A 27415-nucleotide genomic window follows, 5' to 3' on the forward strand; every position below is an offset into this window, starting at 1 on the left:
CCGCCCTATACCAACCGTTCTTTTCCAACTGCCTTGCTGAGGCGGCGGCTGTCCAACCAGTCAGGCTTCGAGTTCGCTCACACGCTCTATTTGCTTTCCCCACCCTACGTGCGCGGGGCGCAAAGGCGGGAAAATAACCTCCAAGTCTAAGGGAGTTTCTGAAGGGGTGGGAGGTGAGGAAGAAGGTGGGTTTATGAAGGATTTTTCTTTTTTAAAAAAGAGGAACTGAGATGTGGTAATACAGCGAGTTCCTCATCAGTTTTTGAGGAGGCTCAAGTGGTCAGTCCCGTGATGCCAAGGAGCATATTTTTTTATTCCTGTCAGAAAGGGCCATAATTGGGCTTTTATAATATCTCCTCACACCAATCCTGGGTAATAGTTTAGGTTGAAAGATAGGCACTCTTGCACAGCAATCCTGCGAGATTAATAGCCAAGCAGGGATTTGAGCCCATGTCTCCTTATCTAAGCCCAACACTCATTAAGCACTACACTTGCTGGCTCCTGCTTTTGATGAAAATAGCCTCAATGAGTTTCATATTTACCAATGAACGTTTAAAATACAGGCCACTTTGTTACTTGCCCCACTACTGTGGTGAATGGGATAAGTTCTGATTTTGTTAATGGTGAAGGGAAAAAGGTCAAAGGATACAGCCAGGTTCACACCAAACCTATTTTGATGAGAAACAGCGATAAATAAACTGCAGGCATGCTCTTTATGGCGGGGGTCAGGGAATGTATCCGTGCAACGTTTCGTTCTGTATTTATAAGATGTGTGAAGCAAAAAATGTTTAAAAATACAGGAAAGTTAGAAGTCAAAACAATTCTCAAGAGTTTCATTTACTTGCTTGGAAAATCAATACATTAATTATGTGCAGGAAACAAAGGCAGAAAATGGGTGAACACTTGTCTGCCATACAAAACAAGTTCAATTTTTGATCAGTTCTAGTTGGGCTGCTGGGGCTTCATGATGGTGTGGTGTGCTGTGCAATAAGCTATTGCCCATGATTTTACTGAATAATTTCAAGAAGCTTGCTCAGATTCATTTTGTAAAATATAACTGGGGTAAATTTGGAGAAATGTTATTCAAGCCCATAATACTTGTACAATGCATGGGTAGTTCCAGTACATTAGGCTTGGAGCACATACTAGATTGGTCTAATCCAAAATGTTCATAGCCTGTCCATAATTTAGGCAATTATTTAAAGAGTAATTATCTCAGAAGAATTGCCGTATGATGCTTGTGGAATCAAAAGACAGCAAGTATCAAAGGTTGGAATTCAATGTCTTGCTTTTCCCGTCAATTCCATCTGTGCAATACATCCACCCCCTGTTCTTCTGCTGTGTGTTGTTCTGGGGGTTCCCCCTAACTTTCCCCAGAACCAATTTTAGGGGGTGGAGGGGAGAGGAGAAGGGAAAGCCCTGTTGTGCAAGTGGAAGCTCTTGCACAGAATTTCTGCTAAGGGCCTGGTTAGGTGAATGCTTCCCAAGATCTGTAATAAAACTCCATAGTTCTCATTGAAAAATAAAAATGCAGATTTCTCACTACTGCAGTTTCAGGGCAATATATATATATTGGCAATTAAATTAAATTTTGGTCAGTCTCATCCCAATGCACTATTACTTATTGCTTCATTAAAGTTTTCCAACCAATATTATGGGATTTTAAAAAAGCAAATGAAGCACTGCCTGAACTGAACCACCCAATCAATTTAATCTTTACAAAACGTCAACTACATATCAGTTAAGATTATACATTTGCTTTGCTTCTTGTTAAATTCTAATCTAAACAAATGTAAAGAAAAAAATTAAGTTAATTTTATTGGCTTTACAGTGCTTTTGGAATGACAGTGGTCAGATACTCACCTTAGAGTTTGGTGATTGGGCGAGACCCTTGTAGGTCTGGAAAAGATGCCTTGATATACTGTACTACTTTTGAATTTTCAGGTGTTGGTAGGTAGAAACTTAGTAGTGTTTTCCTGCCTCATGCTTCTTTTCTAATCTATTTCATGTTTCCCAACTTTTGTTTCCCACAGCTCTCAAAATCCAGCTTTGTTCTAGTGACAAAAAGGAAACTACAGAATGAGGAAAGTGATCACAACTTTGCGGGAATTCTCAGACCATGACCTGGTGCACTTCATCATAAGACCTCAGATCATTGCTCGGATCCTGGCAGGGGTGAGAAAAAGTACAACAAAATCAAACACTGGTTCCATGACTTCTAAATTCAGGATCATATTTAGACATTGATTTGGTTTTGAATCAAAACAATCCCTCCAGAATTATTTTCTTTTTTTTTTCTATTACAAACTATGAAATTCCAAATAACATGTCCCAGTACAACATGCATTGTTTGGACCTCACCAGACACTTTCTGGAGCATTTATGCAAAGGTTGCCCTATACCTGTGGAATGTGCAAGTGTAAAATGCACCAACACCAACTTGCACTCACACACACACACGCCATCCATCTACACAAAAGATGCACACAGTTTTTGTTACCAACTAAGATACAGTTCTCTGGTTTTATAAGCAGGGCAGCTTTTCCTAACCCCATGGCTAGATTGCCTCTACATGGACGATCTTCTGCAAGCTTGAATGAAGCACTGAACTCAAGTGTCTCACAGCTCTCACTTGGATAGGAGCAGGAGAGCTCCTGATATTATTTTCTGTCTCATTGAATCTCAGTTTAGCATGAGGTATGAACCAGGAGTCCTGATTTCAAACACACTCTGGTCAATAAATAAGCTAACTTCAAACCATAGGTTATGAAGCTGATTTACTAAACTAGCTGGGGTTTGTTTCAAATCAGAATTCCTTATTTGTACCCAACACTAAGCCAAGATTCAGTGAAACTGATGCTAAACATGGCAGCTCTCTCCTCAGCTGTGGGGGAGTACAGGAGTCTGGTTTTTCACTCAGGTTTGCTAAGTCTCATTCAAGTTGCACTAAACCATGCAAATGTAGCCCATGTTCTTCCATCAACCTCATTTATAGCACAATTTCCATTATATGAACCAGAGTTATGTACCAGTTGTGTTCCCATGGGCGTAGTCAGGTTTTTTTTGGGGGGAGGACTTTTTTGGGGGGCAGAACTGACGTGATTGGTCAGTTAAGTATTTCTATTGTTTTATTTGATAGTGGGAGCAGCTGCCCCTTTGGCTAAGCCTATGTTTGTTCCCCATGATAGTTTTGGTTTGTGTAAGGAGTTTATACAAATCTCTGACTTTTGTATATTTTCCATGCTATTAGTAAGAGTGATGTTGGTACTACTTACATTGCTATTTTGGTTTTTTTAATAGTAACCAGCCCCTAGCATCTAGGCAGTGTAGTATGTTTTGGATTTGTCTCAAAATTCAAATGCTTTATATGAACAGCATGATTATTTTCCAAAAATGTAAGCAAAAACTGCCCAAGTCTGCTAAGAACCTGAGACTTTCACATGAGATATATGTGGGCCATGGTTAGGAAGAGCAGAGAACTAGACATACTCATCTTCATCTCAATGCATACACTATGGGATTTGATTATTGGAGAGGACACAAAGACAAGATGGGTTGATTGCAAATATACGTAAGAGTTTTACATGAGACATAATATGGTATCTCAACAACAATCATACTTAACTCTTTCTTGCTTTCGCCCTTCCCAGGTTTTATCCCTGACTATCTTTGCCTCCTTGGTGACTGAAGGTTATCAGAACCTGACAAATTCTTCCCAACTACACTGTGTTTTGAATGATAATGGGACAGCCTGCTGCTACGGCATCACAGTTGGCATACTCGCTTTTCTCCACTGTCTTCTCTTTTTGGGTTTTGATGTCTATGAACCTTCCATTACAACTCACAAATTCAAATATACCATCCTTGTCCTGGATGTCACCTTCTCCAGTGAGTTGACTTCCTTTCTTCCAAAGCCATGGGATAGAGTTTTGATATATGTGATTAGTAGATTGGTGAAGCCCTGACACAACCAGATGCAAAGCCAGCATAATCATGTATTCTAACCCCTGTTGTGTCCCAAAACTAGTTTACACCACTGTAGCTATTATTTACTATACCTCCTACCACCACTTCTTGTTGTGTCTCAGCAAACCAACCAGCAGTTTCCCCGATGTACCAGCCTCAGTTGCTTTCCCACTTATCCCACTACAGCTCTTTGCCAGTTGATTGTGTTTGGTACTCTGCTTTATCTGTCCCAACGGCCAAGGTGGTGGAGCCAAAGTGACAGACCTACGGTAATTATAAGATGCCATTCTGAAGGCACTGTAGCTTGTTTCCTATATAAATCAATTCAGTTATTGAAATCTGCTCCAGAGACCCTGCTTAGGGTCCCCTTGCTGTTAAAAGTGCAGAGGGAGGGGGCTCATCTAAGACCTCCTTAGTGTGGAGGAAAAGAAAAGAAACCTAAGATCCTAATTATTCTATATTCACTTTTATCAATATGTAGTATGTATCAATATGTACATACACATTTTCCGTAAGAGACAGAAGCTATCCATGGGTGGGTTACTCCTTCCATTTTCTGGGTAGAGAAGGCTATATAAATACCTTCAAGCTTATTTGTTTGGTGAGAGGAGATCCACCATTTACAGTCCTGTCTGCTTTGCAACGATGAACTTCCAGATGGTTGCTATTTTGCAGTGGGATTCACTTGGCATATCTACAAATTCAGTTTGTGCAAGTAAAGTGGATTTTGTACTCTTATTCAGTAAACCTGCTTTTGAAAAAAATCCAAAACTTTCTGGGTTAATGGAAGTGATGGGAAAACAAACTGGAAAATATGAGGTAACAGTTGCTTGATATAGCACTATAACCTCCCTGCAAACAAATCAAAATGAATGCTCAATAAACCGGACTTTGTGTAACATCTCCACAAATGTTATGCAAACAAATCAGGATGAATTATCAATAACTAATTCATCTATAAGCAACCTCTGGCAGGGAGTGCTAATCACCAGTGATGAATAACCAGCTGCTCAGAAAAGGTACCTCAGAATACTGAAAGCTAAAGCTCTGCAGTCTTCAAGAACTAGGTTGGAGCGGTATTATCTGATTGTCAAGAGCATGGAAAAATGGCTATGTCTCCTCAAGGTGCTAGTGGAGATCCAACAATAACTGGATTTATTGCTCAGTTTTTCATGCCAAATGCAACTCAAAGCAACTTACAACTAAATAGACAGAAACACACAAAAAAGTATGTTAAAACAACACATTAAAAATACCCCACTACCACAGTTGTCTTATACTCCTTTTCCCATCTCTTTAATAACAGTCTCTCACATATGTGCCTTACCGTAGCAGCATTTTTTTGCACAGGTTTCCACCTTTCCCCACTCCCACACAGAATTATCAGAATTGCATGTCAAAGCTTAACCATATGTGCAGGAGATTGAGGCGTTGAGGTACTCTGCCATCATATTTAGGTAGGGAAGGGGAAGAGTAGCTCTGTGAAACCCTTGCTGTTGTTTAGTCGTTTAGTCGTGTCTGACTCTTCGTGACCCCATGGACCAGAGCACGCTAGGCACTTCTGTCTTCCACTGCCTCCCGCAGTTTGGTCAAACTCATGCTGGTAGCTTCGAGAACACTGTCCAACCATCTCGTCCTCTGTTGTCCCCTTCTCCTTGTGCCCTCCATCTTTCCCAACATCAGGGTCTTTTCCAGGGAGCCTTCTCTTCTCATGAGGTGGCCAAAGTACTAGAGCCTCAGCTTCACAATCTTTCCTTCCAATGAGCACTCAGGGCTGATTTCCTTAAGAATGGATAGGTTTGATCTTCTTGCAGTCCATGGGACTCGCAAGAGTCTCCTCCAGCACCATAATTCAAAAGCATCAATTCTTCGGCGATCAGCCTTCTTTATGGTCCAGCTCTCACTTCTCACTTCCATACATCACTGTGAAACCCTAGAGAGCTGCTAGTAGAAATCCTGAGCTGGATGAATAAATGGTCTTAGTGGGTGGGAAACCTAAGGCCAGGGAGCCAAATCCAGGCCACAACCCTCACTGGCCCTGTTCTGCACCCTCAAGTGTTTTTGCCTGGCTGGAATGTGCGTTTCCATGAACCTATAGTGCTTTTCACTTGCCTGGGTGATGGGTAGAGAGGCGTGTATATGTGTAAATAGTTGACTTGTGTGTTGTTGAAATGTAGCCTATTGTACAAAGGCAAGGGAAGAGTCGCATATGTTACTCTGGCCACTTTTTGCCTTTGTCCCCACTCACAACTGGTCCCAAAGGTTGCCCATGAGGGAATGTGGCTATTGTACTACAAAAGGTTCCTGTAAAATATGTGAAAGAATCCATGCTGCTGATGGGCACGCTGACTGCCTTCTTTTATACTGATTGAGTATTGTATTGCCTTCTTGTACCTCTGCCTGTTGTTTCATTTCTTGATGAGCCAATCCCTGTGCTGGGGAGTTCACAAAAGACAACAGACAAAACATGGAGACAGACAAGGAAACAATAAGAAAATACCAGTTCCATACAAAATGCTGTCATTTCCACATGCTGTCTTATCTGTTGCTGTCAGACTTATTGGACAAGCATGATCACAGAAAATGAGTGCTTCAAGTAGGGCAATGAGTTGGCATTATATATCTGAATGAAACATTTTTCAGGCCCTGGCTTTTGGCAACTCATCAGTGCTCAGTACAGCTCCAGAAATGCCACTGAGCCATCTCATCTGGTTTTTTTTGCCTTCCATCTGTACTGCCTGTCAAAGATCTCCACACCTTCTGTCAGATTAAGCTATTGAGTACATTGCCTTCCCACCCCACTGGGTATTCAGTTTAGGCCCTCTTTATCCCTAGAAAATATATTGGTCAAATTAATTACTTTTGCCCTATATGTTGTTCTGTGCTTGTACAAATCTAGCATAGTTTCTTTATCTTGGAACCAAAGAATAAAGTTGAGTTCACTGAAATGGAAAGGTATAGTTTAAAGTATAGTTAAACCACATCAAAAGGAAATACATTTTACTATGCAAACATTAAATCCAGTAAAAGAAAGGTCAGATGTTTCGGTGATTTTCTCAGAAGTGCAATAGATAATACTACCAAATTTGTGAGGAAAAGCAATACATTCTTTTGCCTCTGTTTAAAGCCATATTTCTAATAATTAAAGATTAGTAGAGGCCAGATTATCCCACACCTGCTTATTATGGGGCTCTTGCCTCTAAAACATCTGGCACAAGTCTTATTTGAGATAGGATGTTTGGCTGGCTGGACCATAAACAAAGCTGATGCAATCTGGCAGCTTTCCTTTTCTCCCTTATTGTTCATCAGCTACAAAGGCAAAAGCTCCTTTTAATACACCTGTCAATTGTGCAGTGTTTGTTTTAGGGAATGATTGCCCTTCTGATCCCTGAAGGCAGTTGGTTTATCCATGAATGCAGGAGCTTTTATTAAATTTAGATTTTGCTGACTTAGTTCTGAAGCTGCTATAATGCTGCTGCTGCTGCAGTTTAGAGCCATCTTCTCAATTTCTCACTATGAGATTGGTCAGATTTTGGAATGTAACAAGAGCCCAGCTGGAACAAATAAAAGGCCCATCTAATCCAGCACCCTGTTCTCACAGTAGCCAGCCTATGGGAATCCCACAAGCAGGATATGAGTCCAGCTGTGCTCTCCAGCAGCTGATATTCAGAGGCATGCTGCCCCTGATAATGCAGGTAATTCAGTTGCCATGGCTAATAGCCGTTGATAGAGGTCTTAAAAGATAAAGGGACCCCTGACCATTAGGTCCAGTCATGGCTGACTCTGGGGTTGCGGCGCTCATCTCGCTTTATTGGCCGAGGGAGCCGGCGTACAGCTTCCGGGTCATGTGGCCAGCCTGACTAAGCCGCTTCTGGCGAACCAGAGCAGCGCATGGAAACGCCGTTTACCTTCCTGCCGGAGCGGTACCTATTTATCTACTTGCACTTTGACGTGGTTTCGAACTGCTAGGTTGGCAGGAGCAAGGACCAAACAACGGAAGCTCACCCTGTCGTGGGGATTCGAACCACCGACCTTCTGATCGGCAAGTCCTAGGCTCTGTGGTTTAACCCACAGCGCCACCCGTGATAGAGGTCTTACTTGTCATTAATTTGTCTAAACCTCTTCAAAAGCCATTGGTGGCCATTGCTACACTTTGTGGTAGTGAAGCACACTATGAGATATGTAAAAAAAAACCTTCGTTTTGTTTGTCCTGCTGAATCTTCCTACATTCAGTTTCATTGGATGACTTTAGGTTCTGATATTATGGGGTGGGGGACTTCTCTCTATCCACTTTCTTCACATAATGCATAATTTTATACATCCCTATCATGTTCCCCATACCTTTTTAAAACTGAACAGCCTCAAAAATGTAACTTTTCCTTATAGGAGAGTTTTTCCAGCCTCATGATAGTTTTGGTTGCCCAAAGCTTTTCCAGCACTGGAATATACCTTTTGAAGTGCACCAAGCAGAACTGTGCATAATATTCAGAGTGTTGTCACACTTGTATCACAGCACTACATATAATATTTATGATTTTATTTTCAATCCCTTTCCTAATGATCCCCGACATGGAATGTGCCCTTTTCACAGCTACTGAACACTGAGGTGACATTTTCATTGAGCTGTTCATCATCACTCTGAAGATCTCTTTCCTGGTCAGTTACCAGTCACCACCAATTCAGTTTCCATAAATCTTTATGTAAAGTAAGGATTTTTTGTCCCAGTGTGCATCACTTAAACTACTTTACTTTGAATTGCTATGGTAATATTTATTTAGTTACTATTTTATTTATTACATTTATATACCACCTTTTTCTTCCAGGGAGCTCAAACTGGTGAACATGGCTCTCCTCCCCATTTCATCCTCACAACAACCCTGTGAGGTAGGTTAGGCTGAGAGTCAGTGACCGGCCCAAGGTTACCCAGTGAGCTTCATGGCTGAGTAGGGATTTTAACCCTGCTATCCCAGGTCATAGCCCTACACTTTAACTACAATACTATTCACAGAATTTGGAGAGATTATTTTGGAGCTCCTTATAATCCATTTTTGCTCTTACTACTCTGAACATTTGGGTGTCATCAGCAAATGGGGCCACCTCACTGCTAGCCTCTAACTGCAGTTCATTTATGAATAAGTTGAAAAGCATCAGTCCCAGTATAACTTTTTGGGGACCCTACTTTATACATCCCTTCAATGATAGAACTATCCATTTATTCCTGCTCTCCATGTCATGTTCCTACTGATCCAAACAGGTCTTACAGTCTGCTTATTGCTAAGCTTACTTGTTGAGGGACTTTAACAAAAGGTTAACAGCTTTGTGTGTTGTTTTTGTTTTACAATCAAGCAATATATAATTTTTATGAAATTACATAAATAAAGACATAAATAATCTCTATCCATATGCTTATTGACATTTTTAAAGAACTCTAAAATGTTGGTTAGAGGGAACTTACATTTATGAAAGCCATGCTGGTTCTTCTCGGGCAACATTTGTTTTTTTTATATGCTTCTATCTTTAATAATATTTTCTACCAGTTTTTCTGGAAAAAACGTTAGCCTAACCAGTCTGTAATTTCCCTGGTCCTCTCTGGATTCCTTTTTTTAAAATTGGGGTTACATTGCCCATTTCTCAGGGTTGCCATATGTCCTCTTTTTCCAGGATATGCCCTCTTTTTTATGAGTAGAGTCGTCATAGTGAGCCATAGTTAAAAGTAGAAGTTGGCAAATGTGTTCTTTTTTTGCTCTTCAAAATGTGGCAACCCTACATTTGCTATATTTTACAGCAAAGATATCCAGAGAGAAGAACTTTTATCAGTTAGGAAGAACAGAGCAGTACGGTGAACACCAGAGGCTACTGAACCTTATATTATCTTATTCACCAGTTAGCACAAAAAGTCCTGCTCTAAAATGAAGCTTCATTTGAGTTTTTAACTGTTTGTATCACATTCTAACCTCTTATTTTCTCCTCAGTTATCTGGACATGCCTGTGGTTTGTTGGGTTCTGCTTCCTAGCCAATCAGTGGATCAGATCGACAAGCCACTATCTGCTGGGAACTGGTGCTGCCCGAACCAGCATCACCTTTGCCGTCCTCTCCGTTCCATGCTGGGTGAGTCAGTAAAGTACTCCCCTTTTATTTCAGAGTAACGAGAAAGCCTGCTGAGTCAGCCACATAAGAGGGGTCCCTCCCTGCAGAGTGTCAATAGAAAAGGCAAACCCATCTTATTAAAGCCAAAGTTGATCCCTTCCAAGAAGCAGGTGGCACATACCCTAGTTATTTAAGGAGAAGAGTGTGATGCCATAAGGGGCACTATTTTTCCTTTTATATAGTGAATGTTATTTCCCCCCCCCCCCGAAATGTCGTATTGTTGGGTTGAATAAACGACAGACGACGTGGTGGGATATCATATCCGGGAGGCATCTCGTAGCAGGAGGCTATGAGTGTCCCTTTTATTGTATATTGGGCTCAATAGCACCATATATGGTGGCTGCTGATTGGATGCAGCGAGCAGCGTGAACAACGTGGGTACAACGTTCAGGCATTGAACATATTACATACATAGAACATACGCATCAGAGAGAGAGAGCACAGAACATCACAACCAGAGATAACTACCTAAGATAGATAGGGTGTCTTACGCAGGGATTATACAGAGTGCACTTAACATTCTTCTAGTCTGTGGTAATAAACATGGGAAGTTTATAGTTAGATTAGGGGGTCATGACATCAGCTAAGCTTAGGGATCTTTCCGTGCCAGGGACGGGCACAGAAGGCACAAAGTAAGGCACTTTTCACTTACGCAGTGTCTCTGAGATATACCAGGGAACAGGCAGACACAGACCATCTAAAGGGGGGGGGGAAAGCATCCCGTTTCAGGCATACACAGGGATCCAGGAAACCCACTCTACATCTCCCCCTTTCTTTTATTATATAGAAGGATTTGTTTCACTAGTGGAGGTAAGATAGAAAAAAACAAAAATATTTCGGGATACGTGGTTTGCCGACGCCTGCCCAAAATAAGTTTGCTTCTATTTACCTCCAAGAGCTACGGTTGTTGTTGCCACTTAGTAAAGTGGGCGGCAATGAGTTTTTGCGGAGGTAGAGGGGGGGAGAAGAGTTGAGTGCAGAGACGTATGAGACTAGGAATGCATTGAATGAAGCAGCATAACAAAATTAAAATGCATATAATAACAATAGTGTATTGAAAGAGTTTGCGAAGCCAGTCTAAGTTCGGCAGCCAGTTGGTGAGCCACTGGGTGAGTGAATCCCAGAGGCTGGAGAATCCAACGTCCTGTTTAATGTGATGAGTGAGGTTTTGCAGGTGAGAGATTTGATTTCTGACGGCCTTAGAATTGTCAGAAATATTGAAACAGCACATCGCATCCACTTGTTCACAGCCATAATGATGAAGCATCAGGAGATAGTCGATAGCGGCGCGATTTTGCAATAGGCCGTGTTGTATCTCGCTCTGTTCTGTATTTAGCAGGTGGAGAGCGTTTGAGGTGAAATTAATAATTTTCGCTGCAGAACAGGCCAGTGCATTAATGTTCTGGCTGTTCCGTACCGCCAAGCCTGGAACACCTAGAAGGGATACGGCTAGAGAAATATATTCAGATCTGCTGGGAAGAGAAACAGAATCATCACAATCATTAGTCAATTCAACAGAGCGGCGATGTCTAGAGCGGGATAGATGTTGTTTCTTTGGTAAAATGATGGACAACCGACTCAAGCAGCAGGGAGTTCCATGGGTAATGTTTGCTGGAATGTAATTGAATGTATAACCTGGGCAGGACCAGAACCATCCTGCAGGCAACTCAGTGTATTTATATACATAGGAAATATTTACATAAGAAGAGCAGTTAAAGTTATCCTTGCTCATTCTTACACAGTTATTCTTAGTGCAGTTCACCATACGTGCGCATGTCATGTTATATGTCGCAACGTACGGGGTTAACAGGTCCACGGCCATGGTGGGGCGCTTGCGCACCTGGTTACCCCAATTATGATAACCTGAGTAGCCAAGAGTACGCAGGGAGTCGTTTTGAGGTAGGGTTGTGTAAAACCAGGTGTCATTTTGTATATCAGATGGGTCATGGCACACAGGGATAAGGCAAGAGCCAAGAATTTCACCCACGGATACCTGCTGTGATAAACAAAAGGAAGAAACATTGAGGGTCTTTGCAAAGGATTCCCATACATTCGGTGTTGTTGTTGTTGCACCGCCAATGGGGGCGGTGGCTGAGAGGGGAAAAAGGGAGAGGCAGAAAATGAGAACAAACATGGAATTCATATTATTTGATATAATCAAATCATTGATTGATGATGATAAGCCTAATTCTCTTTAGCATGTACACACAATTTTTTAAATCAGAGAGTGTTTGATTATGAATCGAGAAACAGGCAGTGAAGCTACATTTTAGTTGGCATGAAGTGGCATATAACAAGACATACAAGTCCTTTCTGGGGAGGAAAGGTAGGTGGCTAGTCAAAGTTCAGTTAATACTGAGAAAGTGAGCTCAGGGCAGAGTCAGGCCTAGGCCAGGCCAGTTGTCTTTTGATAATTGCAGCCTCCAGTTGTGGGTCCTTGGCAGCAGAAGTGCTTCTCTGAGACAGGTGTGTCTGTCGTCCAAAGGTGTTCTCTGCAGTGGTTGCTGGTGTGTTTGGCATAAGGTAAAGGTAAAGGTGAAGGGGACCCCTGACCATTAAGTCTAGTCGTGGCCAACTCGGGTTGTGGCGCTCATCACGCTTTATTGGCTGAGGGAGCCGGCGTACAGCTTCCGGGTCATGTGGCCAGCATGACTAAGCTGCTTCTGGCGAACCAGAGCAGCGCACGGAAACGCAGTTTACCTTCCCACCGGAGAGGTACCTATTTATCTACTTGCACTTTGACGTGGTTTTGAACTGCTAGATTGGCAGGAGCAGGGACCGAGCAACGGGAGCTCATCCCATCACGGGGATTCGAACAGCTGACCTGATCAGATAACCCTAGGCTCTGTGGTTTAACCCACAGTGCCACCCGCGTCCCTTAGTGTTTGGCATATGGCATTTGACATATGGCAGTGTAAAATGTGTGAGAATGTTGTACATAGTACTTCCTGGAGTGCAAGGCCTAATCCCTTTAAGCATATACAGGTATACTAAAGCTGCATTAATGCAAACTAGTGCTGTATTACTGCTTAAATGCACTCAGTTTAGAGTTTGTGCCTTAGAATGGTTGCCAAATTGATTTACGGTGGCAGAAGAACATTTCAAATCATTCCCAGGAAATGAGAGAAAAAAGAGTGTTGGTCTAACGTCAGCTTTTGGTAACATTGACATTTTTAGAACCATACAGTAGGCAATTCAGATTAGCAGATTATTGACTGGACTAGCAAATGGAAGAAACAAGACAAAGAGATTGTTAGCAAAGTTAATCCAAGAAAAAAATCTTGAAGCAAAAAAATATTAGGATTATGCAGGTCAGAAAGTTCCAAGCTTCTGCCACTGGCCGCCAAGGCAATGTAAAGAAGCTAATCTTTCCTGACATTTCCTCCTTCAGAATCATATGGTTAGAGATGGAGTACTTAATTACAAGTGTTGCTAATAGAAACCCACTGCTGAATATGGCTAGACTAGCTGGTGAATTATAGCCACAGCAGCAGTAGCACCATTTTCTTTTAACTCTTGATAGCAAGATTTACTGTTTCAATCCAGCTTTGGGGTTAAATGCACCATAAATTGGCCATAAAATTAAAATGCCTTGGAATAGCATTAAGCATGGCACCACTTTCAAGTAAAAAATAAATAAATAAAATTTTCATTGAAAACCTTCATTTTTCAAATAAGTAATATAGTTTTAAAAAATCAGGATCAAGAATGAACTTCAGTGTACAGTGCCTGGTAATGTATGTTTATGAGCAAATAATACCTACAAGAAAGGAGTGTGTGTGGTCTATTTGACCCCACTGTTGTTGGTTTTTTAAATGTTCCATTAGCATACAGTTATGTTAGTATAATACAATACTGCAATAATGAGTTGTTAATTATCTGCAACAACAAATTTTGCAGAAGGTGCAACTGTAGCTCACACAACTTATATATTTACCACATTTTACAACTGCATGGTCTAGATAAAATCATGAAGCACATGATTTCTGCAATTTTCTGTCATTACTTCAATCACAGAGGTGGCATCTGCCCCTTTTGCGGGTGTCAGCCATAGCAAACCATATCAGATCTGAAGCTGCCTTTCTTTGAATAGTCCCAGGCAAGCGGGCTATGTTTCTTGATTCAATCATGGTTTGTTAAACTCCAGGCCCAAGTCTACTACAAAGCTACATCTTTCATCCCATCCACTGCATTGTTGGTTGTTCAATTGCTAAAGAATGCAGGCATTTAAATGGGCATTATCTTCTGTATTTGAAGGGAACACTATTGGCCACAATTTGATTATGATTTTTAATGTTAAATGCAGCCCATCTGGTTATACCAAGACTTGTCTTAGGATTTGATTTGTTGTCTGAGATAGCTGTATCTATGGATTTAATAAAGGTGGATCACTGTCATTCCTTTACTTGGCAGATAACTTACAAATGCCAAATCTTTTGGAAAACCAAAAATGCTGCTGTTAATATTTCTTGATTTATGGACAAGGAATAGAACCCTGCATAAGTAGGGATTCCCCTGTATGTGTGAAGGGATATGCAATGGGCCACACACATCACCTTATATAATCTCAAGCACACAAATGTGTCTCAGTGCATGGGAGAAAACTTGGTTTGCAACTTTTCTGCAGAATGCAGTTTTCACAATTAACAGTGTTGCATGAGCAAGGTGCTACCTTAATGCCATTTGCCGGTTCCTTGCTCTGAAGTATGTGTGTGCTTGTTAAAGAAGAAGAATTATTGTAATAGACACTTATTGACTCACAATTGCGTTCATGAAAGGGTTAACCTGAGCTCAAGTTGCCAGTACGGGTTGAGCTTAGCCCCATTCCTTTCCTCAACTTTCTCTTTCTGCTTTCTGGAACAAGCAAGAAGCTATGTGACCCATGGTTCCCAGTTGCAAGAAAAACCAAGTGAACAGAATCTCTCTAAAAATGGATTTATAAAGCCTGCATCTTTCAAATATACCGGTAACCAAGTTTTAATTGCTTTGAGCAATTGCCATTGTGTTCACTCTGCTACAAGACAGTATGGATCTCTCTTCCAAATCTCTAAACAGAAACCCTCTGCCCCAACCAATGTTCATCATTATCTGAGAATGGGCCATCTGAATGGACCCACTACCCTTACAGGGGGAAATTGCTGCTACCAGTCCAGCTTCACCAAATAATGGTTCAACCATCAGGAGATCTCTGATGGTGTTTCCTGCTTGGCAGGGGGTTGGACTCGATGGCCCTTGTGGTCTCTTCCAACTCTATGATTCTATGAACCATGGCAAGGGAGTGCACTGCACCCCCTCCTACCTTCAGAACATCCCTCAAATCACATGGGGGAAAGACAACATCAAGGGTGCGTCCTGTCCAGTATATTGGACCAATGATCATTTGAAACAGCCCCATGGTTGAGGCCACGAAGTCCCATGCCAGCTCAACAGTAGCCTTTGCTTGGATGTTGAAGTCACTGAGAAGTATTCTCTAGGGGTCCTCCAAAAACGTGGATCTAGAAAACTTGGTATTTGTGGCCCTAGAAGATTAGGAGAAATATCATAGGCAACTAATCCTTCCAAAAGAATTATAGCAAGTATACCTGCATCATAAAATTATGATGCAGGTAGAACAGTTTGGGTCACTTTGATTAGGAAACAGTTCCTTGCTGCTGGTATCTGAAGTTGCTGGTTCATAATTAAGGGCAGCCCATACTCTAAGCCTAATATAGTTTACCTAGGGGGTGCCTAGTATTTAAAGCACATAAAGAGAAAAGAAAGCTCTTGCCTACTCTGCTTTAGTCCTGAGGACTCAATACATTTCTACCAATTTTAGTAGTGAAGAAAACTGCCTCAGGACCGAGCTCTTTGGTGCATGTTTATTCCTTCATTCCTTGTGGAACTGAGTGACTCACACTTCTCATCAACAAGCTGTAGAATTAATCAGGAGGAGCCTTCATATAGAAGCAGTTGCAGCAGGCCTTCATTTACAATCTGGCACAGAATGAGCCCAAGCAATTCAAGACCCAGTCCAGCCTGCGGCTGGAGTTTGTTAGATCCGGAAGGTTGAGCAGCTAACAAAGATTTTAACTCCAGCAGGGACCATTGGTAATGTCTAACCTGACCCCCTGTCAAGCATAGGGCAATTGAATTCCCTCTGCTAACCGTAGCAACCCACTAAGTAGAATTTGCAGCAAGCACACCTTTGACCAAAGTTGTATTTTACAACTGCAATGAGAAACTGGAGGATTTGCAGTCAGTTTTTTTTATCAATAATGAGGAGAGGTGATCACAATACCAGTAGATTTAAGGACAGTTACCAAAACACTGAAAACAAAGTACCCCATTTTGAATCTTTTTACAGTGGAAATATAAAATTTCATTTTAAAATATTGTTTGTTTTCCAAGAAAAATCAAACTTGCATATTTTTATAAGATTTTATTAACTTTTTATTGAGTTATATTGCAAATACATACAAATCAAAACTTTTAAACGTGAAAAGAAAAAAGATTTTAAAAGGTTGCAAAGAACAAAAGAAGAAAAGCAGAAATTTAAATAAATTACATAAACTAATACAATTAAATCTTAATGAAGATAAGAAAAATATCATAGATAGAACAACGTTAATTCATTCATTATTAAACTAAGACTTTGCAAACCAAATGCATACACTTTAAACAGTTACCTCTTACATATCGTCTGTTTTCCTAAGAAGCTAACACTTCTTAGGTATTTCATTTTTCATATTCTTTTGTTCTTTGGACATCCGTCAGTCTCGCAACAGTTCATTATTCCTAATTAAAACCAACTTATCTGTATTTCAATACATCCCTCATCTTGGTATCAGGGAGCTTTTTACCTTTGTAGGGTTATTTTAGACACAACCAGATCTTCACTGCTGAACCTTGACTCATCAGATACTTATTTAGGTACTCCCATTCTTTCTTATATGCCTGTTGTCTTTGTCCATGGAGTTTTCTTGGCAGGGATACTGGAGTGGCTTGCCGATTCCTGCTCCAGGTGGATCACGTTTGGTCAAAACTCTCCACTATGACCTGTTCATCTTGGGTGCCCTGCTCGGCATAGTTCATAGCTTCTCTGAATTCTTCAAGCCCCTTCGCCACGGCAAGGCAGTGATCCATGAAGGGAAAGCATTACAAATAACAAGGCCAGTGGAAGTGATGGTATTCCAGCTGAACTATTTAAAATTTTAAAAGATGATGCTGTTAAGGTGCTACACTCAATACGCCAGCAAGTTTGGAAAACTCAGCACTGGCCAGAGGATTGGAGAAGGTCAGTCTACATCCCAATCCCAAAGAAGGGCAATGCTAAAGAATGCTCCAACTACCGCACAAGTGCACTCATTTCACACGCTAGCAAGGTTATGCTTAAAATTCTTCAAGGAAGGCTCAAGCAGTATGTGGACCGAGAACTCCCAGAAGTGCAAGCTGGATTTAGAAGAGGCAGAGGAACCAGAGACCAAATTGCAAACATGCGCTGGATTATGGAGAAAGCTAGAGAGTTCCAGAAAGACATCTACTTCTGCTTCATTGACTATGCAAAAGCCTTTGACTGTGTCGACCACAGCAAACTATGGCAAGTTCTTAAAGAAATGGGAGTGCCTGATCACCTCATCTGTCTCCTGAGAAATCTCTATGTGGGACAAGAAGCTACAGTTAGAACTGGATATGGAACAACTGATTGGTTCAAAATTGGGCAAGGAGTACGACAAGGCGGTATTTTGTCTCCCTGCTTATTTAACTTATATGCAGAATTCATCATGCGAAAGGCTGGGCTGGATGAATCCCTAGCCGGAATTAAGATTGCTGGAAGAAATATCAACAACCTCAGATATGCAGATGACACAACCTTGATGGCAGAAAGTGAGGAGGAATTAAAAAACCTTTTATTGAGGGTGAAAGAGGAGAGCGCAAAATATGGTCTGAAGCTCAACATCAAAAAAACGAAGATCATGGCCACTGGTCCCATCACCTCCTGGCAAATAGAAGGGGAGGAAATGGAGGCAGTGAGAGATTTTACTTTCTTGGGCTCCATGATCACTGCAGATGGTGACAGCAGCCACGAAATTAAGAGACGCCTGCTTCTTGGAGGAAAGCAATGACAAACCTAGACAGCATTTTAAAAAGTAGAGACATCACCTTGCCAACAAAGGTCCGTATAGTAAAAGCTATGGTTTTCCCAGTAGTGATGTATGGAAGTGAGAGCAGGACCATAAAGAAGGCTGATCGCCGAAGAATTGACGCTTTTGAATTATGGTGCTGGAGGAGACTCTTGAGAGTCCCATGGACTGCAAGAAGATCAAACGCATCCATTCTTAAGGAAATCAGCCCTGAGTGCTCACTGGAAGGACAGATCGTGAAGCTGAGGCTCCAATACTTTGGCCACCTCATGAGAAGAGAAGACTCACTGGAAAAGACCCTGATGTTGGGAAAGATGGAGGGCACAAGGAGAAGGGGACAGAGGACGAGATGGTTAGACAGTGTTCTCGAAGCTACAAACATGAATCTGACCAAACTGCGGGTGGCAGTGGAAGACAGGAGTGCCTGGCGTGCTCTGGTCCATGGGGTCACGAAGAGTCGGACACGACTGAACGACTAAACAACAACAACAACAATTCTTTCTTAACTGTGTTATTTGACTTGTCTCTTATTATATCGTTCAGCTTTGCGAGTTCCAAGTGCTTGCTCAGCTTACACAACCATTCCTCTTTGATGGGTATGGGTTCCTCCTTCCAATATTTAGCCACCAATACTCTTGCTGCTGATGTAGCATAGAGAAATAGTCTTATTTTATCTTTAGGGAAATTGTTTGTCAAAATTCCCAGAAGAAATGCTTCGGGGTTTTTTGCAAAAGATTTTATTAATACTTACTGTAATACACTACATTAAAAAACAAGCCTAAAGAAACAGAAGAATGCAAAGTCCTCTCTCACAGGTAGATCTTAACTCTTGTTCAACACAGAAAGAGGTAAACCCTCCCAGCTCTCACCTGGTTTCCCTCTCTTCTCCCAGCCTTCCACCCTGGGAGATCTTCCCTTCCCTGCCTTTTCACACAGGGTCTTCACCAACAATCCATCACCGTCATCTGCTTGCAATCCCCTCCTTAACCCAGAGTAGACAACAAGAAGCAAAAGCACAAAAGCAAAGCAAATAATTGGGTTGCCATATTCTGAAAAGTAAAAAAGAGGACACATTTGCCAACTTCTACTTTTAACTATGGATCGCTATGATGACTCTCACTTTACATGAAAAAGAGGACATATGAAAACCCTAAGAAAAAGTAACAAAAAGATAAAGAAATCCAACTGTCAGTTGTATGTATAAGAGTCATTCAAAGTACTCAAAATGTTTACTCCAGGCTGGTATCTAACTGTTCCTCCTTCTACTAGGCGATGTTTTCACAGTCTTCGGGCATCTGGAATGCATTGATTTCTTCTTCCACACAAAATGTCTAAAAGAGGTTCTCCAATTACTATTACAGATAAAAGTCAACAATAAGTCTTCCTCCAGTCCAACGTAACTTTACCTCCAATACTGAAAAACAATAAATCGTCGATCTTTATTCCCTCAAGAATCTATTTGCTGTGGCCATATATTGAGACAATGATTCATAGTTATTTGCTTCTATTTTATTTTCAGCCCTCTAGTGCTGCCTCTTCTTAAGCCAGCAGTAGGGTCTTATTTCAGATGTGCCTTTTAACCATTTAACCAGCAAGCAGAAAACTTGTCATAATTTATTGGTGTTTCAGAAGTAATTGAAGGAAGGGAGGTTTGCCCTTGGGACTGATCCCTAAGGTTATTAAGTGGTGTTTGGGCAAGATTTTGATTCTTCCACTCCCTGGTCACTTACCTGTCCAGGTTCCTTGGTCCCATGACGAGACAGCAGCCCTTCCATAGCATTGGAAATTAATCAGTTATCTCTGTTCCCCCAATGGCTTTCATTAATCACCATCTAATTATCACTGTTGATGGAGTTTTGACAGGAGACGTCTAATCAGCCATGATTCTGCTCCAGAAGTCCCAGTCCTTCCCCCAAAATTCTAATACTGTATGCTTATTGAGAAGCAAAATAGTACAGCTGTTCTCTTGCTTACCTAACACAAACACTGTACTAGAATACCATTTTGTATTCTGATATTTGCCTCCCTCAACTGTTTACTTCCTCAAGGCACACACATCCCTTCCAAGCTTCCTTCTTCTCCCAAAACCCGCTTGCCAGTTCCCTGAGAATATAAGAAGCACTCTGCTGGATCAGATAAATGACTTATCTAACCCAGGATCCCATTTCCTGCAGTGGTCAACAATATGAATTTCTGTAATCTCATTTTAAAGACATTAATTTAGAAGCCATCACATCTTGTGGTAACAAATTCCAGAGTTTATGCACTGTATGAACTTTGCTCTATCCTGAACAATTCAGCTTAATCAGGTGACCTCAGATACTAGTATAAAAACGATTTAAAACTTATCTCAAACAACTTTCTTCACACCATGCATAATTTTATACACTTCTCTCATGCCTTCTCTTGCACTTTTCCAACTCTACAATACACTTTTTATGTTACGGATTTTGTATGTGATGCCAATAAAAGGTTTGATGATGGATATACTTTTTGAGATGCAATGACCAGAAATGCACACAATATTCAAGTGTAGCATTAAAATATTAGTAGGGAGGTGTTTTATCCCTTTCCTAATGATTCCTAGCATGTACCACCTTTTCCCTAGCTGGAATATTGTGTAGATTTCTAGTTACCACATCTCAAAAAGGATATTGTAAAGCTAGAAAAGGGGGAAGGGGGAATGATTAGGGGGTCCTAAAGTTGCAGCAACTCCCTCAGGAATAAAGGTTACCTTTTTAAGGCTGTTTGGTTCAGGAAAAGGGTAGTTTTGAGCTATCATCATGACCCCAATATGTCTTTCCTGGTAAGTCATTGCCAGTTTATATTCAGTTTTTTTGCTTGAATGTGAATCACTTTATAGCTGCTTGCATTGAACTGTGCTTGCCATTCTGATGCCGTCACCAGGTGTGGAGAATGCTTTTTGGATCTCTGTTTTTATCATTGAGTAATTTGGTGTCATCCACAAACTTGACTACTTTGCTGTTCACCTCTATCTCCAGGTTATTTATACACAAGTTAAAAAGTACTGGTCTCAATACTGGGGGCTTTCTACATCTCTCTGTGAGACCTGTCTATTTATTCCTATCCTATTTCCTGTTCCTTAACTAGTTACTAATTCATAACTGAACAAGTCCCCTGATTGCTAAGTTTACTCTGGAGCTTTCAGTGAAGAACTTCTTAAAACCTGAAAATCCAAGTATACAATGAGCACTGGAATCCCCATAAATATTTTCTTGTTGGCACAAAGAACTCCAAAAGATCAGTGAGATAGGACTTACCTTTGCAGAAATCATATTGACTCTTCAACTTGTTATTCAATATGCTTGATAATTTTATCTTTAATAATGCTTTCCAGCAATTCCCCCAAAACATATTAACCGTTTAATTTCCCAGATTCCCTCTCCCCCACACCCTGACCCCTTTTTAAAATAAAAAAAATGGTGTTAAACTAGCCAATTTCCAATCCTCCAGTATGGAAGCCAATCTTAAGGACCAGTTACAAAATCAGTACTTCTACATTTGATTTTTAAAGATATTTTAGATGGATAGAATTTCTTCTGACAAGCCAGATACAAAAAATTCATTCACCGGCTGCTTATCCTCCTGAAGCATACCTCCAACTCCCACCATCCTGAGGTTCAGCTGCCTCCGTACTTGGTTTCCTGCTTCTGATGTATGTAAAGCATTTGCTATTGTTGGGATCAATATTCGGTCATGTTCGTCAAATTATTGTCTACTTGCATTTGTTAGTTTGTCTTTCTTTTCGCTCTCCACAATTTGGCAACACTTTCATCTTCAGAAGGAAGCTTTCCTGTGGCTAATGGCTTTCATGATTCTGTTTGTTAACCACACTACCATCTTCTTGAAGTTATTGGTATTTTTGTAGTATATGCATTTGAGCCAAGCTTTTATTGTTGAAGATTTGTATAAACTCCCAAGTGCTTTGGAGAGGTCAAACTTTCTTGACTTTTGCTTCAACTTCCTTTTTACCTTCCTTTTAAAGACATTTCTTCTTTGAAGTCAAATATTACTTTTGCTGGACATTTCTGGCAATTGTCTTTTTGCATACATGTTGAATTTGATAGTGCTGCAGTCAATGTTCCCAACTGGTTGGCCACTTAATGTCTTGCACCATATTGTCCTCACAAATTACTGTCTAAAGGCCAATACATTTCAAGTCCATGACTGTCCTGTGGTTTTAATCCACATCTTCTGGCGCTAACCTTTGCCCTTCACTTGCTCTTTAAATAGTTTGTGCCATTTTCACAGTTGCATACAAGTGCCTGATCCACCACCTATTCTCTCCCACAGGTGTACCTGGCCTATGTGGCTCTGAAAAACCTGCAGGCTGAGCCACCTGTTCCTTACAAGCGGACCTTGGATGAAGGATCTGTTGCATTGACCACCCTTTCATCTTCCACTAGCACTTGCCTTCCAAACAATATGGGTTACCCTGAAAATGTGGGTGTAGCCGCCTACCCATCCACTCCTGTACCCCACCGGCTGACATTAATGAATACTGATGACTAGGCAATTATTAATTTCACAGTAAATAAAAAGGGGATAGAAAGAGAATTTATTGCCAAACATGAACATTTATTTTATATGTGTAAATCTGTTTCCGCTAAAGTTGAGCACCATGAAAAATAGGGAGACCAACCACCTCCTAAGCACAATAAGAACATGGGGCCACAGCTTCACAAAAGAAATGGGTGCTCACCCACTCACCATTCCCGTTGTCTAGGCTTGCCCAGCTTCTGCAGCGCTAGCTGTTAATTTTAGCCCTTTAAAGCCAGGATTAACTGTAAGAATAGTTCCACACTGCTGCTTCTATATGAACTGCACTACTATGGCAGCTGTGCACATGTGTTGTTTTCCAGTCATAAAAAACCAAAGATATTACAACTAGGGAAGAGAACAAAAAAGGGAGACAATCTGCATGTGCAACTGCCACACATTTTTTTTCTCAACTGGATATAGCAAAATGCAGCTATTCTGGCTGCCAGTCCCAGCTTTAAGAAATCAAGGAAATAATGAAAGCACTGGAGTGACAGTTGCCCTCTGCCACCCAGCTGGTGTGCAGCACTTCAGATACAGTCCTTTCTCCATTGTACTGGTTCAACGCTACTTGTTTAAGCCTTGTGAATGTTAATATATGGACTTGTGTGAACAATTTTAAGCCTGAACCAGGCTTTAGACAGATACATCCTGAAGCTGTCATCTCCATAGCCATTGTTGCACTTTTGCTAGCTACTGTAATCAAATAGATGCTAGCCACTGAAGGCTGTATCAGTATAGAACCTAATCCAGTAAAGTTTCTCTGTGATTCTGTGAAAGATATAAATGATTAGCTTATATGTGTATGCTGCCACAGACTCAAATTTACCTAGTAACGACTACTGAATGTTTCAAGTAGCTACTAGCTTTCTGTAGCAAGCAACGGCTCCTTAAATATCACAAATATCTGGAAAACAACTGGCTATTTATGATAACCAAAACAGAAACCTAATGACTGCTACTGGATAATCATATTAAAAGTATAGAACTTAAAAGATTACTAGTCATTTCCCTATGACTAGTCACTCAAACTATGGCAACTCTTAGGCTTTACTTCTATTTGAAATAGTTTTCTGCCTTTGATGCTGAAAGAAGTTTAAGGGGAAATGCCATCTTACTCCTGTGAATGTCTGCTCAGAAATAATTCCAACTGAGTTCAATAAGACTTACTTCCAGTAAAGTATGCTTAGGATTGCAGCATGAGTGCAATTTTTCATATATCTCAAGTCAAGAAGAGAAATCATCCATATGTAAAAATCCATCTGCATGTGGGTGCATGTCCTCATCTGCAGAGATAGAAGAGCTCCCTCCAAGCAACATGCATGACATGTTTGCATAGCATTTCCAATAAAGTAGAAAACTTCTCATACCATTACTTGCAAGCCAGTAATTCTAATTATTTTCCAAGCTGTTTTCATACATGAGATTTATAGCATTTTTGCTTAAGACGCTAATCTTTACATATTCATACATGGGAGTAAGCCCCGCTGAACTTGGCAAGATTTACTTTTGCATCAGCACACTGTAAATCGGTCTACAAGGCAAACTGAGAGCTTAAATTGACTAGAGCATGCTTTCAATTTATCTTCCATATTCCATCTCACATTAATATTTACATCTGGCCAGAATAGCATTAGAGAGGCTCAAAGGCCCCTTTTAGTGTCATGTGGAGACACATGACATTTTGATTGGCTAAGATAAAAGGTAATTTTGCTGAGACAGCAGCGTCTTTTGAGAACCAGAGAAAAGTGGCAACTACAGAAAATGTGTTTTATTATAACAAATATTAAGGCTACAATTGTATGCCTGCTAACTTAGAAAGCCCCACTAAACTCAGTAGGTTATATCCAACTAAGCTTTATTTAGAGTAGGCACACTGAAATGAACTAATCGAAGTTAGTCTTTTCCATTAATTTCAATGAATCTATTCTGGTAAAACTTAGTTTGATATAAGCCAATGAGTAGAGAGAGCTTCAAGAGATGGGGGAAAGCAGCCACTGTTTTAACAGAAAGCAGCAATACTGTACAGGAGAATAGTATGGGAAATGAGGATGAATGTACAGGAATGGGAAACACAAAGATTTCAATACAAACAGGCAACAAAACAGATTTCTTTTTATTTAAATTCCCATCCCTCCCACAAAGGCACTAATTAATTGGGATGATGGTTGTTTGTTTTATTTAAAGTAGATGAAGAATTAACCATCAAATAATATTCAAAGTGAAGAAGTGTAAGAATGTATTAGGGTGGTCTTTTCTTGCCAGCAATATTTTTTAAAAATAGAGAAAAATAATCAGTATCTAAAGAAAATAGATTAAATTTGTAAGTGCTCCTGTTTATCTGGATAGACCCACGGCACTCAGATTTCTTCATAGCTGTGGTCAACCCAAAGCCCAAAACATGAGCACAATGTGAGAGGAGGGAGATGTCCACTTGTTGTTGTTGTTGTAGTTGTTTTAAAAATATTTCCTACCTGTGGCAGTTCATTACCAAAAGAGAGTCAGGAGTATAGAAAGTGAGGTCAATGATAAAAAGGGCCCTTGAGAAACCTACCACCTATATATCACCAGGAGTAGTCATTATAAGCTTGGAGTCCAAGCTGTTGCCCACCTCACCCCTTCTATATCAGTCTCTTGAGCAGAAGGACAATCCATTGTTTTGACCCAAATCACACTCAGGTAAAAGTTCAGGGTGCAAGAAGAGATCAACAGATGACTTAACTTCGTTGGTAAGAATAAAAAAAGAAAAAAACCCAGAAACTTTGTTTTTAACTTCCTGTGAAGGATTCCCTTCATCCTTCTTGGCCAAAGTATCTTTGTCATGGGCTCAGTGTGAACTATGCCGGCAAACTCAACTTCTTGCCTTTTAGAACTGAAGAAAGAAAAGAGAGAAAAAAAAGTATGAGAATTTTGTCTTGCTATAGCTATAGAGCTGTTGAAAGTACAAAAATACAACCACCTCTGGTAAGGCAAAAATACATTTTCAGCAACCTCTCAGGAAAAAAGGTGCATCAACCAGGAATAGTAATTATAGCCTTGAAATTAAAGTAGCACTATAAAATGCATGGTCACATCTGAAAATTCTGCTCATTATATACATATAATAAAAATGCAAGTGTTGTCATGCTGCAGTTTGCTTGAACACAGAGCACCGCAAACTACAGTGTAACGAGAGGTGGTAGATGGGAGGCTAAAATTAGCCAGAGGTAGAGTCAGAAAGTCTGCAGCCCCCATCCAATCAATTGCCCTGCTCCACTGTCTGTTGTAGTAATGCAATTTGTAATACAATAAAACACAACGTAAGAAAAAAGAAGCAATAATAATACAATCAAAAGCAATATACTTAATGCGATAGATATACAATCTCCTGTCTTCAACCAAAAATCCACGGAGACACTGCAGATCAGAGGGAGGTAGCAGGCTGGGGAACCATGAGATTTGCAGAAGCAGGAAAAAAATATTTCAGGAAGGGAATCCATAACAGCCCAATGAGATCTAAGCATGTGCTCAATGACCACAATATGATGTACATGAAGGGAACAGGACCATTCCACACTGCAATATTTGGTGTGCAAATGTGTGTACAGATACACTCAGCCCAAATATGCCCTATCATGATCTTTAAAAACAACAAATGCCTAAGTTTTCAACTACAAGAGATATTCCACATCATTTTAGTTCTTGAGACAGAAAACCCAACAGGCACCCCTACTTAAGTAAAAATACCACAGTAAACTAAATAACCGACAGCCAGATGCCTGGTAGGCCAATTCACTTGGCAGAGCTGGACCAGATGTGCTCACAGTACTGTATATGGATAAGTTCCTAGCATTTATACTTCTTCGTGTGGGAAATATTTATCTGTATCATCTCTTCCCAGTCACAAGGAGAAAGAACTAAGAAGCTAATTAATTTGTTGCCTATTTACAATTAGTAAAGTGTCAATAAGTCTTTCCAAGCTAGAGGTGGAGGCCTGATACTAGCTGAACAGCACCCTCTAGTGATCTTTAAGACAGCAGCACTGCTCATTCAAGATAAAATATGCATCTTCTTGAGATAGACTCCCAACTCACTGTGCTAATTCCACTCCGCTCTAGAAGCCTTGAATCCTAGCCTCCCATTTTATCATATATACACATGATCACATAAAGAAATTAGTTTCCACCCGTTATTTCCAAAATACCTTTTGTAATGTAGAGGTAGAAGAAATCGCAGTAGAGTATGGTTTGCACCAAGCCAGCCACAATGGCAATGAGGTCGAAGAAGCCCTCAAACTGGTAACGCCAAATCCAGTTGAACAAGTAGAGGGCACGGTAGACACCCAAGGCGAAGAGATAGTGACTTGTGATGGTCTCAGCCTCACCTGTCTTACTGACCATGAAGAGCTGTGGCAAGATAGCCACCGACTCCAGATAGATGGAGAAAGTCCAGAGAATCTGGAGGCATCCAAGAGAGATACAATATGATTGTAATTTACATATTACTGACAATGAAGCACAGCTCTGGGCCAGTCCATAATAACCTCAAAGTTGTGCTGCCATCTCAACATTAGCTTGAGGATTTTAAGAAGGGAAAATTGAGAATTCTAGATGCTGAGAAGTGAATTATTTGGACTTTCTAC

General features: G+C 40.6%; 2 protein-coding genes across 11 annotated transcripts in view; one reads left to right on the forward strand and one right to left on the reverse strand.

Annotated features, from left to right (window-relative positions):
- Positions 1-21: 21 nt before the first annotated feature.
- SYNGR4 (synaptogyrin 4) lies at positions 22-22812 on the forward strand. Of its 4 annotated transcripts, none has more exons than XM_083411677.1 (5): positions 22-173; positions 2034-2175; positions 3651-3888; positions 9939-10075; positions 22549-22812. In XM_083411677.1, exons 2-5 carry the CDS (start codon positions 2080-2082, stop codon positions 22765-22767), a joined length of 690 nt encoding a protein of 229 aa, XP_083267803.1. In that variant the 5' UTR covers positions 22-173; positions 2034-2079; the 3' UTR covers positions 22768-22812. The 4 variants fall into 4 exon arrangements, with proteins under 4 accessions (XP_083267803.1, XP_083267802.1, XP_083267804.1 ...); XM_083411676.1 differs by having other exon boundaries at positions 39-185; XM_083411678.1 differs by having other exon boundaries at positions 163-279.
- Positions 22813-27415, reverse strand: part of KDELR1 (KDEL endoplasmic reticulum protein retention receptor 1) — a 127929-nt gene continuing 123326 nt past the window's right edge. For all 7 annotated transcript variants that reach the window (XM_083411688.1, XM_083411689.1, XM_083411683.1 and 4 more), the window contains 2 exons: positions 26978-27230; positions 22813-25666 (listed from right to left, as the gene is read on the reverse strand). In XM_083411688.1, coding sequence (XP_083267814.1) covers positions 25632-25666; positions 26978-27230 — 288 coding nt within the window. In that variant the 3' untranslated portion in view covers positions 22813-25631. The remainder of the gene's footprint in view (positions 25667-26977; positions 27231-27415) is intronic.

The sequence above is a fragment of the Podarcis tiliguerta genome, assembly GCF_965153285.1.
Source record: "Podarcis tiliguerta genome assembly, chromosome: 13".
Classification (NCBI taxonomy): Eukaryota; Metazoa; Chordata; class Lepidosauria; order Squamata; family Lacertidae; genus Podarcis; species Podarcis tiliguerta.